This window comes from Poeciliopsis prolifica, unplaced genomic scaffold (genome assembly GCF_027474105.1).
Source record: "Poeciliopsis prolifica strain line A6 unplaced genomic scaffold, Auburn_PproV2 SCAFFOLD008, whole genome shotgun sequence".
In the NCBI taxonomy this organism is placed as follows: domain Eukaryota; kingdom Metazoa; phylum Chordata; class Actinopteri; order Cyprinodontiformes; family Poeciliidae; genus Poeciliopsis; species Poeciliopsis prolifica.
This window is the reverse complement of record NW_026562383.1, coordinates 4,838,030-4,852,326: the sequence shown is the minus strand read 5'-3', so window position 1 is coordinate 4,852,326 and position 14,297 is coordinate 4,838,030. Positions and strand designations below refer to the sequence as shown.

Sequence of the window (14,297 nt, the reverse complement as noted above, 5' to 3'; positions counted from 1 at the left end):
TGGGGAATAAGCTGTAAGCCACAATTATCAAATACAACTGCAGTGACTACTTATAAATATCATGTTGTGTATGATAAATCCATAAAATGAATCCCTGTCACTTTTTAATTGAATTACTGAAAAGGTTTTCCTCCATAAAAGATGTAGTTCAGATGATTGTCCACCAGGTGGGGTAAGTCCAGGTCTGGATAGAAAAGCGCATGCGTGTTTTTTTTTTCTCTCCTGTTTGTTATTTAACAAACATGGCTGCCTCCTGTCTGACGGCACTCAGGGCATCTCTGACAGGTAAAACCTTTTCATCCTTAACTGGGGTCCATTCAGGACGGACAACCCTCTGTATTATTACTAGGTGTTACCAGGGTGACATAATTTATCTTGTATTAGCTACGCAGCTTGTTTGTGTTGTTTTTAGCTTATTTAATTTCTGTTGCTGCTGTAAACACAGCCGTGATGTTAGATTTAGCGTGAAGGTAAAAACTGGATTCGTCTTTTCTCGGAGGTTCCTGCCGGCGGCTCCTCGCGCACAACGGTCGTCTGACCCCGACAGTGAGCCACCGTTTGCGGCTTCGTGTCCCCCCCACCGCCGGACTGTCCAGCTCCGGGACCGAGCCGACACGGAGCTCCGATGCGGCCGACAAGGTTGCAGACAGACTCGGGCAGGAGGAGCCGGAAGGTCCGGAGTACATCCCCACCAGGAAGGCCAAGAACCCGATGATGAAGTTAGGATATGCCTGGTGAGCCTGCGGCACTTTTTGCTTATACCTCACGTCTTTATAGAGAGAGAATGATGACGTCACGTAACAACCTTTGCTGTCCGGTAAATTGTCCCCGAAGTTATCGCGGTAAACGATAATGTTGTTTTGAGATAGTTTTCCAGTACTATGATGATAACGGCATGGTGATGCAACAGTACATTACAAAATAAAACAAAGATTTATTAAAATAAACATTGATTAAATTAATTAAGTCCCTTAAAACAAAATTATCCGTAAAAAAAATAGGGGTGTGTGAAAGGGCTGGTTGAGGCCGATGCACCAAAAACTGAAGTCAGTTTTTTGTATAAAGAGAAATAAAAGAGAATGACGATAAATCGTGCAAATTGAATTGATCAAGCTTTTTTTTAATTTATCAAGCAATTAATTGATTTATTCCCAATGGCTGCTGGCCTGCTAATCATTGTTGCTGCGTTTACACATCATCACAACTGTCCGAAATCCCTGATTATCACAGTCGCTTCAAATGAGACTTTTGCAATAATGACACTAAAATGAAAAAAAGGGGAAAAAAAGTTCAGTATTGGTTGAAGGCCTTACTTTCTGCTGATTGCACAATGTTTTTGATAACAGCTAAAGTAACCATTGTTGCATCGCTTGCTACCTGCAGTATGCTAATCTAATGAAATGCAAGGCTCTACATTGCTTTTTCTGCTCATGCTGTGGGTTGCGGCCTTTTGGACCAAAGCCCTACAGCAGTTTCTTCTTGTTGAAAATGTGCAACACGTGATCCATAATTGTAATCAAAAAGTTATTTAAAAAGACCGCTGTGTTTCCTGAATGGCTAAATGAATTGCTAAAATTCATAAATACTTGAATCTCCCTCTAGGAAAGCTTTTATGCATTAATACACACACTGGGAACTGTCTAAGCACAGTAATATCTACATATTTACAGTTTTCCTTATTTCCATGCTTGGAAATAAGGAAAATTGTAAGTGCAGTCAATCAGCCAATCAGCATGAAAGAAAAACGAATGGCGTTCTGGGATTGGCTGCTTTCCAAATGCAAGCAGCTGTTAACTCGGCTGCTTGGCAGCTTTAAAGAAACGAGGTGGACAGGAAGTAGGTCATTGTACAGAAATGGTCGTTTCAGGTGAACGCGACAATCGGAAACCTCACTGGTTCGACCAAACGCATCTCCCCTTTCCTCCAGGATGATCGGGCTCCCCACGGGGATCATCGCCTTCATTCTGGCCAAGAGACAAGTGGACAAAAACCGCCTGAAGCAGCTGAAGGTCAGACAGAGGATGAAACGATCCAACGAGGGCGAATACGACGGGAGTCGATATCAGCAGCACGCCAAGCTGAACCGGTGACGTGTCGACCCCGTCACGCCCCGAGAGACAAGAGGACTTTCTGCCTGAAGCCACGTGGAAAAAAACAGACTTATGTAATAAAAAAGCTACATGTAAACAATAAGCACTACTTGGTGCAAACAGAAGGAAACAGTTTATTTTATATGAAAATGCAAACACATTATCTTCAGGAGTGAAGTGTATTTACCCCAACTCTGTGGTCTTTACATGCTGTGTGTTTGACACTGTTGCTTTAATAAAAGGATTACATGCAGCTCTGGCCCGGAGCAGCAGCTGGGTGCGGTCGGGCAAATCAGAAGTGTTTTTTGGGTATTTTTTTTCCCCGCTAGCTGAAACATGTAACCGGTTGTTTGAGGGGGGAAACTCCACCCTGCTGGCTCAGACTGTTTCTGAGTCACAACAGGACAACATCTCGCATAGTGAAGTAGTTTGTTTAGGAAAAAAAATTTCTGTAGATTCAGGTGATAGTGGCACAATCAGGTCACTAAGTTGTTGCAAAGAGAAAAAAAAGACAGCAGCTATCTACAGTGACTCTCTAGCAAACACACGCCTATTAAAATGTTGAGCTGTGACGAAAAAATAAGCTGATTTTTTTTTTTTCCGAGGTGGTTTTTCTTCCAGCTCTCATTCCCCGTGAGATTCAACTGGACAGCAACATGCCTAATAAGGAAACTCCAATCCAATGCTGGACAAACGAACGACTGTTATATAATTTGACAAAAAAATAAATAAATAAATTGGGAGGCACCCTCAAAAACTGTAGCCCTGGGCTAGTGCCACTTTATAAATGATCCCAGGCTAGATCTAGAGAACGCCCAACAGATCTGTACAAAACACTGAAATATGATGGCTGTTGCATTATGTTTTGTAAATTTTATTTTGCTTTTCAACTGAATTCTCGACATGGATTATTAAAAAGGCAGGAAACGTTTTAAAATGGATCTATAATGCTTCACATGATAGAAATGTGGAATTTAAACAGGGCTGTTTATCATCACTAGACGACGAGTGTATAGTATAAATATGTATATTACAAGTATAAAAGTAGTTTTTATGTCTCCATACATAGTAACAAAAATCAGATTGAGCCACTTGATTCTATCCCTGCATTGGTTCAATAGCTTAATAAATGCTATGATATATATATTTTTTTTACCCGCCCGCCCCGCAAAAAATCGTTAAAGTTGTAACAGACAAAAAAGCAACGTATTGCTTTCGGGCTCCCATCCGGAACGCTCGGCCTCATTTGGTGACAGATCCGATGATCTGCAGCAGGAACAAGAAGATCTGGACGATGTCAACGTAGATGGACAGCGCGGCGAAGACGTATTCCTCCGGACTGATGGAGTACTTCCTGTTTCCTATCAGGAGCTGAGTGTGATATGCCAGGAACTACAAACACACCCAGATGCATTAACAGCAGGAGAGCAGAAAGGGAGGTAAGGAGTTATTTGACGGGGGGAAAAAAGCAAAACACTCACCAGAGTGAACACTATGGCTCCTATCGCCGCGTACAGCATGTGAAGCCAATACATCTGCATGATAAACGTCGGTTAGGAGATCCTGAAGCCCGATAAGTTCTGCTTATGAAACATCGTTTTTTTTTTCACCCTGACGTAGGCGCGGACTCACATATTTGAAGGAAAGCACGATGGCTGTAATGATGCCGGTCACAAACATAACAATCCCCAGGACACAGAAGAGGCCCTGGCACTTGGTGAAATCCACCTGGACGGTGAAACCAGAAACCGGTCGGTTAAATTGGACCAGCTTGGACAAACTTCATACAGCAGAAACACACACATACACACACCTTTGTCTGGAAACAGAAGACTGTGACAGCGATGCACACAACAGCGGTGATCCCGAGAGCCAGAAACACAGCTTTTGTGTTGTAGAAACTACAACCAGAAAGAAACTGGATTAGTTCTGAGGATAAAAACAGGCCTCAACTGTTTGGGTTTTTTTTCCATACCTCGAGATGGTTCCAGTCATGTAAGACAGAGCCAGAGTCTGAGACAGATGGAAAAAATTAAAGCATGAATGACAGTTTTCATAAGCGCTGGAGAAACTGACCGAACTAAAAACTAAAACATTATTTGATCTGTAAAAGAAAACACTTGCTGAATATGTTCACACGCCGTCACGTTACAACAACCTTCAACTTATTTCAGAAAGATTTTTTCTATTCATCAACAAACACAAAGTTGTACATAGTTGTGAAGTGGAAGAAAAATTCTAGATACTTGTTTTTTTTAAGATACAATCTGAATGTGTCGTTATGTGTTTAGTACATTGCTGCTCTGTGTTGAACATCCAACCTTTGGCTGTTCTTTCCAGAAACTCAGGAGATTTGAATATGAACAGCATTTTTTTTAAAGAGTTATGAAATTCTGATTTGGATTTTGGATTCACTAGTTTCTGAACTCTGGCTCAAAATAATAATAATAAAAAAACTTACGGCTTCAAATCTAAATTTAATAATAATAAACGCTGGTTTCATCTGTTTGATTTCCCATGTCAAAGTGATTCTAAAATTACTACTCATGCTATTTTTGGATCTTTTTTTTTTTTTTTTTACACTAAGCTGGAAACTATGCGCTTCCACAAAAAAAGTTTTCCACAAACTGCCACATACATCATCCTCTACAAACACAGAAAATTGGATTCTTTAAAAATGACATCAAATTTTCTGAAGCAAACATTTTTTTAAAAATTCAAAGTTTCTATTTTTTATATTTTTAAAAAAGGTTATGTGGCATTTGTAGCTCTAAACGAGTGTTGCTTCGTTGTATTGAGGCCAAATATGGCATTCAGATTCCATTCTCAATCATGAATATGTTTTATACTTTTCATGCTACTAAAGAAACAACAATGTGCAACTTTGTGGTGTTCTATTACATTCAATTATAAAAAAAAAAAAAAAACCCTAAATCTATACACCCATATGCAAAGCACAGACATGGGAGGAAAGACAGGAAAAATGGTGGCCACGACTTAATAGCTTGTGTGAACGACTTGTTCACAAATTAATTATGGCAACTCGTGGTGACGAGTTTGTTTTTTTCCCCTCTCTTGTCGCCAGGTGATCTCTGCAGTAAAGTGACAAAATGTCACGTCATATGAACCGATGTGGCACCGCTTAGTGAAAAAGCTGCATCATTTTCATGGTTGAGTAGATAAAACACAGATAAAGTAACAGCGCAACACTCAAAACTGTCAGCGGGGAGGTTGCTGCTGAGTCACGGCTAATCCTTGACCACGACGGATGCGCTGATCGAAGAATCCAGAAACTTTTAAGTCGAGCGCGTCAAGCTGCTTCCTGTTTCAGATGACAAACTGTGAGAAGATGAACTCACAAAGATCAGCAGCAGAATAATGTTCCAGGGGAACTTCCTCCTGGAAGAGTGAAGCATAAACAGGGCGGCTTTAGTACTTGATGGTGATTATTTACACAAATGCTTATTTTCCTGTAAAACTCACCGTGGGCCTTTACAGCAAACCAGCACAAGGTGGGTGATGAAATATACAGCACTTTAAATTAAACAAACACAATAGTGAATATTCACTTTTCTTCCAACATCTTGCTTTAAAGCATATAAAAATAAAGAGGAAGGCTTACTATGACGCCCAGTACACGGCCTGGTTTCTCCGTACAAAATCTCGGACCGGTGAACTGCGGGGAAACGGAAGCGGTTAGCGACACAGGCGGTTAGCGACACAGGCGGTTAGCGACACAGGCGGTTAGCGACACAGGCGGTTAGCGACACAGGCGGTTAGCGACACAGGCGGTTAGCGACACAGGCGGTTAGCGACACAGGCGGTTAGCGACACAGGCGAAGAGCAACGACTGCAGCTGCGTACTCACACGAAGGTGAATATGGCAACGATGGCTGTGGTGAGGAGGAGCTGGGAGGCCAGGATCATGTAAACCTGAAACACACAGAGGGAAGCCATTCTACTGCAGGCGGGAAGAGGAGCCAATCAGAAGAGGCCCCGCTTCGTTTTACAGGGAAAAAAACAAGGAAACGAAGTAAAAGTTTGCATCAAAATGATTTGCAAGTTGTAAATTGTGAGAAAAAAAAGTATTGGAGGGACGTACAATGATGTTCATCTGACAACATGAAAAACGCCACTTAGCATCATCCATAAAGAAATATGAATTATATAACGTCCTGCTAATGGTTTGCTAATGCACTTACAGCACTTAGTGTACAATACTGTAACTCAGTGTCTATGGTATTATTTTCAGTTTTGACATGAAACTGTACAACATTAGCAACATTTAAGCCTGGTGCCCCACCAGGCTTAAATTACACCACCAGGCTAAGCATTGTTTATTTGTTTATTATAGTTTTTTTTTAGATACACATAAACCCAGAACCGTGATAACAAAGACAAGTTAAAAAGTCTCTTTGCTATGTGACCGATGCCCACCCACTGTTCCATGATGAACTGTCAAAAGCAGCTGATAAACAACACAGTCGCTTGAATCGGTTGCTAAGAGTATATCATTAAAAACTTTTAAAAGAGCTGACTCAGTGCTATAAAATTGTTTAAAACCGGACTGAGATACCTCTAAAATATTATGTTCATTAAGATAAGCCATCAGCTGATTAGAGACTGCCTTCTTAGGAATTTGTGAAATGAAAGGCAGTTTAGAGATGGATCCATAATTCGCTAGAACAGTAGGATTCAAAGTTGGTTTCTTAAGTAGAGAATGCAGAACTGCATGTTTCAGAGTTTTAGGAACAATACCTGAGGACAAGCTGCTGTTTTCACACTCAAAGCTGTGCAAAACAGCAGGACTAGGCACAACGACTGAAGGGTCATAAGCAGAGGGGATAATCTGGGCCCTTATAGAAGCGACTTTCTCGTCAAAGAAAGTGTCAAAAGCTTTCACATACAGTAGGTGAAGTCTCCACAAAACCACAATGTGACTCATTTAGAACAAGGTTAATAGTTTTATATAAGATAGCAAGATTGTGACCGTTTGATACAATCAGAACCGACAGGCGCCTTCTTCGGGCGTCTTTTAGAAACCTTTGAGAACAGCGCCAGCATTCCTTCAATATTTGTACTCTGTCCTTTTTCCATTTGCGTTCAGCTTTACGACAGTCTCTCCCGGCAGCCCGAGTGACCTCACTTTATTTACCAGGGTTCACGCTTGGATTTTGGAAGTCAATTTTTTTTTTTTTTTTTTGAAGGGAGTAAAAAGGAGAAAAACCCTCATAAATAAATTCACTCCCTTTAAAACAAGCATCTGATGAACCAAGATTTGCATGGGACTGAAGAAGAGCAAAGTGTCTTTAATTATTTTTTCTAGAGGTGGGGAGCAGCTGTGTTGGAGACGATAAGTCTGCAAAACATGTTTGCGTAAAATGAAAACAGCTGTGGCCTGTCAGAGAGCCAGACCTGGCCTTTCTCACCCATTCTTTACCTTTCTGATGAAGGCATGCCGAATGCTCATGTCGTCCCAGTTGCTGCCGCTCGCCGCAAACTCCTCGTCTGTTTTATTCATGAGTAGGAGAAGAAATAAAAAGAAAGGTAAGGCCACTAAAGTCAAAGAGGAAGGAAAAGCATTTGGATCAGATCCCAACCAACAATACATGCTATGCAGCTGAATACAGCGTCATTCAAGAGACAGGTTTAGGGTATGACACGTTTGTGTGCGACAAAGGCCCAACTTGACACATGTCGATTTCTCTCTGTTCATTTCCTCTAAATGCAGAGGACAATAGTCCTCCAGCCAAGTATGATGACTTATTAGGGCCATTGCAGAAGGAAAAAAAAGAGAAGATTTCCACAAAAAATACCTGAAAATATCTCACAATTTCTGACTTTTTCTAGAAAATGTGATTTTTTGGGGTTTTTTTTTTACTCGTCTTTTTTCTAAAATATCCCAAATATGCCATCATAGCCAAGTGACCAATGACATTCGTGCATGTGAAAACTTTACTTGGACACGCGTGGTTTCTATTCGACACGAGAAAGTTGAACATTTTGGAACCATTTGCGGCCGTCGTGTCTCCATCGTGTGCTGGGTTTCAACTCGAGTGGCGATCGCTTTCTGTTGTCGGTCACCCCCGTCGAGACCGCTGCCAAAGATTGGCACGACAAGCCAGCTGGCCTGGTAGCCAGGATAGATTAGCAGCTAGTTAGCGGTAGGCTAAAGCCACAGATTGCAAGGAAGTTATGTGCGTGCAAATAAAAACTTTAAAGTCCTGGGGGGAAACAATACATTTGCGAGACTATATGAATATATAACACCTGTGATTGAAGTTCTATTTTGTTTAATAAATTTAAGACATTTTACCTCTTTAAAGGACATTGTTGAACCAATGTCCATTGCTGCTTTGTGTTGTTGATAAAGTGTGAACAATTTCCGAGAAGTCAAATGCTTTGCATGTTCTTCAGGACAACAGTAAAATAAACGGCCCCTTACCTGAGCTCAGAACTCCTGATGGGATGGTGGGGGGCATGACTGGAGGCATTGGTGGTGGGGCGGGGTAGCCCGATCCTGGAGGTCCTCCAGGGTGCGGCTGTCCTGGGTACGGAGGGGCAGCATACTCCGCTGGCTGGCCCGGGAAGAGCGGGGCATTAGGCCCGCTTGGATAGGGAGCGAAAGGCTGACCCGGCTGAGGTCCACCATAGGAGGGGAAGCCATAAGAAGGTGGAGGTGGGTAGCCCCCACCCTGGGGTGGGTACATCGGACCATGAGAGTTCTCGTACCCTGGAGGGTAGTCTGACCTGGACATGACGCCTGTCGGGGAGGAAGCAGAATCAAAGAATCCTCATTGTAGTTTTTTTGTTATTTTTTAACAGAAAATAAATAAGTTCTCAGAAAATTGCAACTTTCTTCTGATTATATTCTCATAATTTTCTGGTAATATGATGACTACTCTTGTGATTTTAAAAAAAAAGTCTTAGCCTGGCTGTAATATTCCGTCATATTGAAAGTCCAAATGACCAGAAGCTGTTAAACACGCTTGTCAAACAAGACGGCCGTCATGCTGATATCACTCTGAAATATGAAAACCCAAAAAGTGCATTGCTTAAAAAAGAAAACGAAATCCAAAATATTAAACATTAAGTCTTCAAAAAACAAAAATCCCATAAACCCATTCAAACCAATTTATCGTCCTTTTCTAGACCTGCGTGATGCTATGAAAATATGGTATTGCAACGATAATGTTGATAGTGACCAACCCAAATTTAGCACACTACTCTCTTCCTTTACCATGATCACAACATCTCCCCCCTTTTCCTCTCATATATCCTACATCAGGAAGGGGAGCTGAAAAACACATGAAAATAACTAGCCGAGCTTCAGCGACTCTTTAAAAAGTTGTTTCTTTCTGGCTGACGTTCATGTGTAACTAGAAGCAGACTCTGTGCGTTACGTCACGCGTTGCTCTACAGGCCTCCTTTCTCTGTCTTTACAGGAAAGCAGAACCAAGACTGGCCTGAACAGGAAGGCCTGAATCCCATCAGCCATTCTGAGTGGCGGATTCCCCCATGAGACCCTGCGACATTATGGTGACGCTCTAACACACACGGGTATGGTCCTTGCTTTTCCCTACTGACAAAATTAATCATGGAAATCCAAACATTTAAATATAAACAACTGATAAATAATAGAGACCAACTCAAACCCGGCCGTGCGCGACTACTGTGTGTCTGTAAGGACTTTATTTAACACTTCCAACATGCTGGGCAGCATCCTAATGGATGTGGATTTGAATAAGCTTGTGGTTAATTAAAAACACATGGACCTCCAATAAATCTCTTTTACAAAAGGAGAGGCGGGGAAATGAGCAAAGCCTGAAATATCATTTGAACTAACAAGCAGAGCCACAGTATTAAAAAGAACAGATTAGTGGTTTTCCTATTTACATGTTGGGTCTCTAAATGCAGCATGGTTTCATTTTTAACAGGGCTTTTATGGGAAAACACACACACATACACACACGCCCAGCTGTCGTGATGTCACATGGTGCGCTGCCAGGCAACCGCCGGACACAAAACAGTCGCAGGAAGTGGAAAAGCGCGGTCACAGAACAAGCTGCGGAGCTGGAGCCGATGATCCCTCCTCAGCCGTTGGAATCGGACGGAGAGGAGCGTCAGGTTTCGCTTCCAGGCGTGTCTGAGCAGCAGGGCGGAGCTTCGAGCTTGTTGCAAACCATATCTGTCAGTTTTTCTGTTTTGTTTTTAAATGAAAGCGCCACGATAAGCCGAAGTCATGCGGTTCTGAGTCACGATGACTCAGAACCGCACATGCGCTAAGTTTTCTTAATAGAAAACTCCTACTTCCCGTGCAATAAAGTCCATTTCCTCAGTCTGATGAAATGTCAATAAAAAAAAAAAAAAAAAAAGATCAGCCAGGTTTCCTAAAATTATTAAAATATCCATTCAAAACTGTAAGGCTACTGTAATACAATGCCGCGTATAGATGATGATTCGGGTGTGGAACAATTGCTAAAACTGTTTTCAAATTTAAGAAAATGTTCAAAACTAATTTTCTAATCATCTACATGAAGGTTGGATTATGACTCTTCTCATCATCTACAGTCTCTTATAAAGTTCCTTGGAGATATTTTTCTGAAAAATATCCAGGAATGATGGTGATGTTCTGTTTTGTGATGTTCTTACTGCATTAAAGAGAGAAGCATGTGCTTCTGCCTAGACTTTTGTTTGTCTAAGGAGACATTGACAGTCATTTAAATATCACTTAACTATTTCTGTACTAGTTTTGTCTCTGTTTTTTGCGTTTTTCTTTTTTTTTTTTTTGTTTACATGTGAATGGAAAGATCAAAAATGACCCACATTAATAAATAAACCTTATCTTTTCAAAAAATAAAAGAAGTTTTTCTATCAAAGACATACCTCTACGTTTACGTTTTTAAACTAATTGTGCATTTTGTGTTTTAGATAATTGTCAGAGAAAAAAAAGGTGATTTCTGTGTCGCAAACACTCCCCCGCTTTGTTGGGATGTCGCTCTGAAAACGTCTGATGAAAGCTTAACAGATCGTTGGTATTACTGATCAATAAACATGGATCGCTTTCTACATCTCTGTGACAAATGTGTGCAGAAATTTGCCAATATCCCGCGAATGTACTGAAATATTGCACAACTGAGTGGTTTCCATTAAGCAACTCAAATTAAATCTTACATAAATAACTTTGTTCACCTAATAAATCATTTAAAAACAACATGCCACACCATGATCCTCTTATGTCTGACTTTATGACTTTGTAGTCATGTTATTTATCTAAATCATCAGTTTGGCCTTTAAAATACCAACATTTTGACATAATTTTGTATTTTGGTCTCTTCGATGGTGGAATTTTTAAACATTAAATGACTGATGTATTGGTCAGTTTCTCCGGGTAAAATGCTGCTTTACCAAGGTAACTTCTTGGACGGCTACTTTTTACTTTTACTGGAGTAAAAGTAAATCGAAGTAGTTCTTATTTGTATACAGGTTTTGGGCACTCTCTCCACCCCTGAGTCCTTTTGTGGAGTGAACTAACTATGTATTCTATTCTATCCAAAAGCCTTTATTCTCTTGTTTTTAAGCCAGTCACAGGTGGATTTGCTGGTATCTTTCGAATAAATGCCCCGCCGTATAACCCAACTGCACAGCTTAGGGTCAAAAACTGATGAATGGACATTCTCCTTCAGGATCATAGAAATAGATGTAAACTTTCTCCCCCAGCTCAAGCAAGTGGTTGTCACTGGTTCCTTTGTGAATCCCTGGAGGAGTTATCAATGTGCTCTCAGAATGATACTGAAAGGTCAGCGAGGCCAAAGATATTCACCACTGCTCCATGTTTTGATGAGATAATGGCTCTGTAACCCTTACCAGCCTGACAAATGGAAATTTCATTCAGCCTGCTTAACACTGTCTGATATTATACACATATTTTATCCTACAGATTAGTTAAGGACTGGGTGCAGCTAGAGAAACCATACTCCTCTTTCATAACACTGCTTTTAATCTCAGATGATTCATGGTTTAAAGTGGTGGGTGGTTATTCTTTCCCACAGTTGATTTTTTTTTAAGTGATGAAAATTATTTGAAAGCTACATGTTGCATTTACTCAGCTTGTATTTGTTTGCCACGGCAAACGCGCTTACAGAAAGGAAGACATTCCGCTTAGGTGTTGTCTCATCCAAGATTGAGATCAGCACACGGGTTCGGAGTCATGACGTCATGACTTACTGTGGCTCTTTCGGAAGTCAGCCTTAATGTTTTCACAAAAACCAGTTCTGTGCCCAGCGTCGAGTCCGAACGTGCGCCACAAACTAAAAGGTGTCGTCCCGCGAGAGTTGAAGGAACGGGGCAGATTCACACAAGAAGCCAAATGAACTATTTTGCCAACTTCCAACGACGAAGGTAAAACGTACGTCGTTAAACGACTGAGGGAAACCAAAGAATGCGGCGCAGCGTGGAGCAAAAAGTGAAATCTCCCTTCAGGGAAGGAGACCAAGCAGCTGCTGAAGGAAGAACTTCTTATTTTGACTGAACCGGGGGACAAAAACATGGCTGATAAAAGTCTTGAGTCGGAAGGCTCGCGCGTCCTCCCCCTCCTCTTCCTCTTCCTCCTCCCTGAGAGCCAAGCCGGGAGTAACAAACGAGCCTTTCAGGTGAACCACTGAGGCGCTGCTCTGTCCCTCAGCAAACTCACCGACACCGTCATGTCAAAACCGACTCCACCGTGAACATGCGGCTCCATCAGGCCCCATCAGCTGCCATGGAAACTGCGAGGTTCCACTTACCAAATCCCGAGGCGTTCCAGCTGCTTCTTGCGTTCCCACGGCTCTGTCTCCCTCTCGGGGGTCACTTCCGGTGCCTGGACAGAGGATTCTGGTCGCTTTTATTCAAGTCCGCGCGGCAGCAGCGGTCGGGTCGATGTGGAGCAGGTTTTCCACGAACTGTCGAGGAGAGGACTGGGTGGAGTCCGGAGGAATCCGTGAAACACGCCCAACACGCAGACCCGCAGAGGGAGCAGCAGGGCCTCATGTTCGGCCCCAGGGGCAGCGACATGAACATGAGCAGGGTCGGTTCAGAGCAGCCCACCCGGGTTTATTCCTTTTTGACCTCCCACAGTAGCAGCGATATTCTTGACTCTGATTTCTTTTTACTTTACGCTTCAATTTGAGCCATTTGAAGTGTAAACCTGTGAATCCACCATCACTCTAGTTTATCCCTGGTTGTATTTAGGTTTAAAATCCATCAAATCCAACCTGGATATGGGGTTATATGACTCACCACCACCGAGGGTACAACTCCACTAGGGGGCGGCACAACCACTCCCCAAACAGGCTCTTATTAATGTCACTGTAGCGTTATAGGGTAAAGATACTGAAATCAGTGTCTGATTTGCAGAATCCACATGGGACTTGATTCTATACATACACATAACATTGTTTGCGTTTGATCATCTGTAGCTTAAAATGTTAAATTCTTGGACTGGCTTTTAAATCACTTTTCAAGACAATTAAAACGTTGTTTAAAGGCCAGCCTGGAATCAATGGTTTGATCCATTGAAAACACAGTTGCGATTTATGAAACGTTTACCCTACTTGCGTCTTAACCTGAGATGTAGCTCTGTATGTGGGGATATGACATGCTCGTTTCAGTTTCTTCAGCAAATGCAGCCGCCAAATCCAAGGGAGACATCACAAAAATGCACGCATTTCAGCAGTTTATGAACTGTTTAGAAACTCAGGTTTATATTCAAATTATATTTCACAAAAACTAGTGAAATATAATTTGCGACATCAGTGACACGCACTGACATCAGAGTGCGACTCTGTGACATCGCAGACACTGACGCAACAGAAACAGTCTTCAGACTCCATGGCATCAAATGAACATTGTGACATCGCAGTGTCGCACTCTGATGTCACAGTGTGGCAGTGTGACATCAAAGTGCAACACTGTGACATCACAGTGCCTTCTCTAAAGTCTTGGTTTCCCTCAGAATGATGTGCAGCACAGAACAAACTGAAAACTCACTCATGAATGGATGTGATCAAAATGTAGATTTTTTATCTTTAACCTAAAATGCCAAAAATCACTTTTGATGAGGACATTCCTGAGACTTTGACATGTTCCACAAACTCTTTGTATCAAACCCTCTGCCTGTCGTCTGGCCTGTAGCAACACACCTGTATTATAGAGTCCAAGATGGCCGCA

At 41.8% G+C, this 14,297-nt stretch overlaps 2 protein-coding genes across 2 annotated transcripts; one reads left to right on the top strand and one right to left on the bottom strand.

Annotated features, from left to right (window-relative positions):
- The first annotated feature begins 205 nt into the window (after positions 1–205).
- Positions 206–2,388, top strand: si:ch73-71c20.5 (DUF4748 domain-containing protein). Its single transcript, XM_055032712.1, has 3 exons — positions 206–285; positions 500–734; positions 1,928–2,388. The coding sequence occupies exons 1-3, from the start codon at positions 243–245 to the stop codon at positions 2,088–2,090; spliced, it is 441 nt and encodes a 146-aa protein (XP_054888687.1). The 5' UTR covers positions 206–242; the 3' UTR covers positions 2,091–2,388.
- Positions 2,205–13,082, bottom strand: LOC129361691 (protein lifeguard 3-like). Its single transcript, XM_055032711.1, has 12 exons — positions 12,875–13,082; positions 8,536–8,853; positions 7,531–7,598; positions 5,959–6,023; positions 5,713–5,766; positions 5,574–5,624; positions 5,450–5,489; positions 4,066–4,103; positions 3,904–3,991; positions 3,723–3,818; positions 3,572–3,625; positions 2,205–3,482 (listed from the first exon to the last, which is right to left on the bottom strand). The coding sequence occupies exons 2-12, from the start codon at positions 8,846–8,848 to the stop codon at positions 3,333–3,335; spliced, it is 1,017 nt and encodes a 338-aa protein (XP_054888686.1). The 5' UTR covers positions 8,849–8,853; positions 12,875–13,082; the 3' UTR covers positions 2,205–3,332.
- Between the last annotated feature and the right edge of the window lie 1,215 nt (positions 13,083–14,297).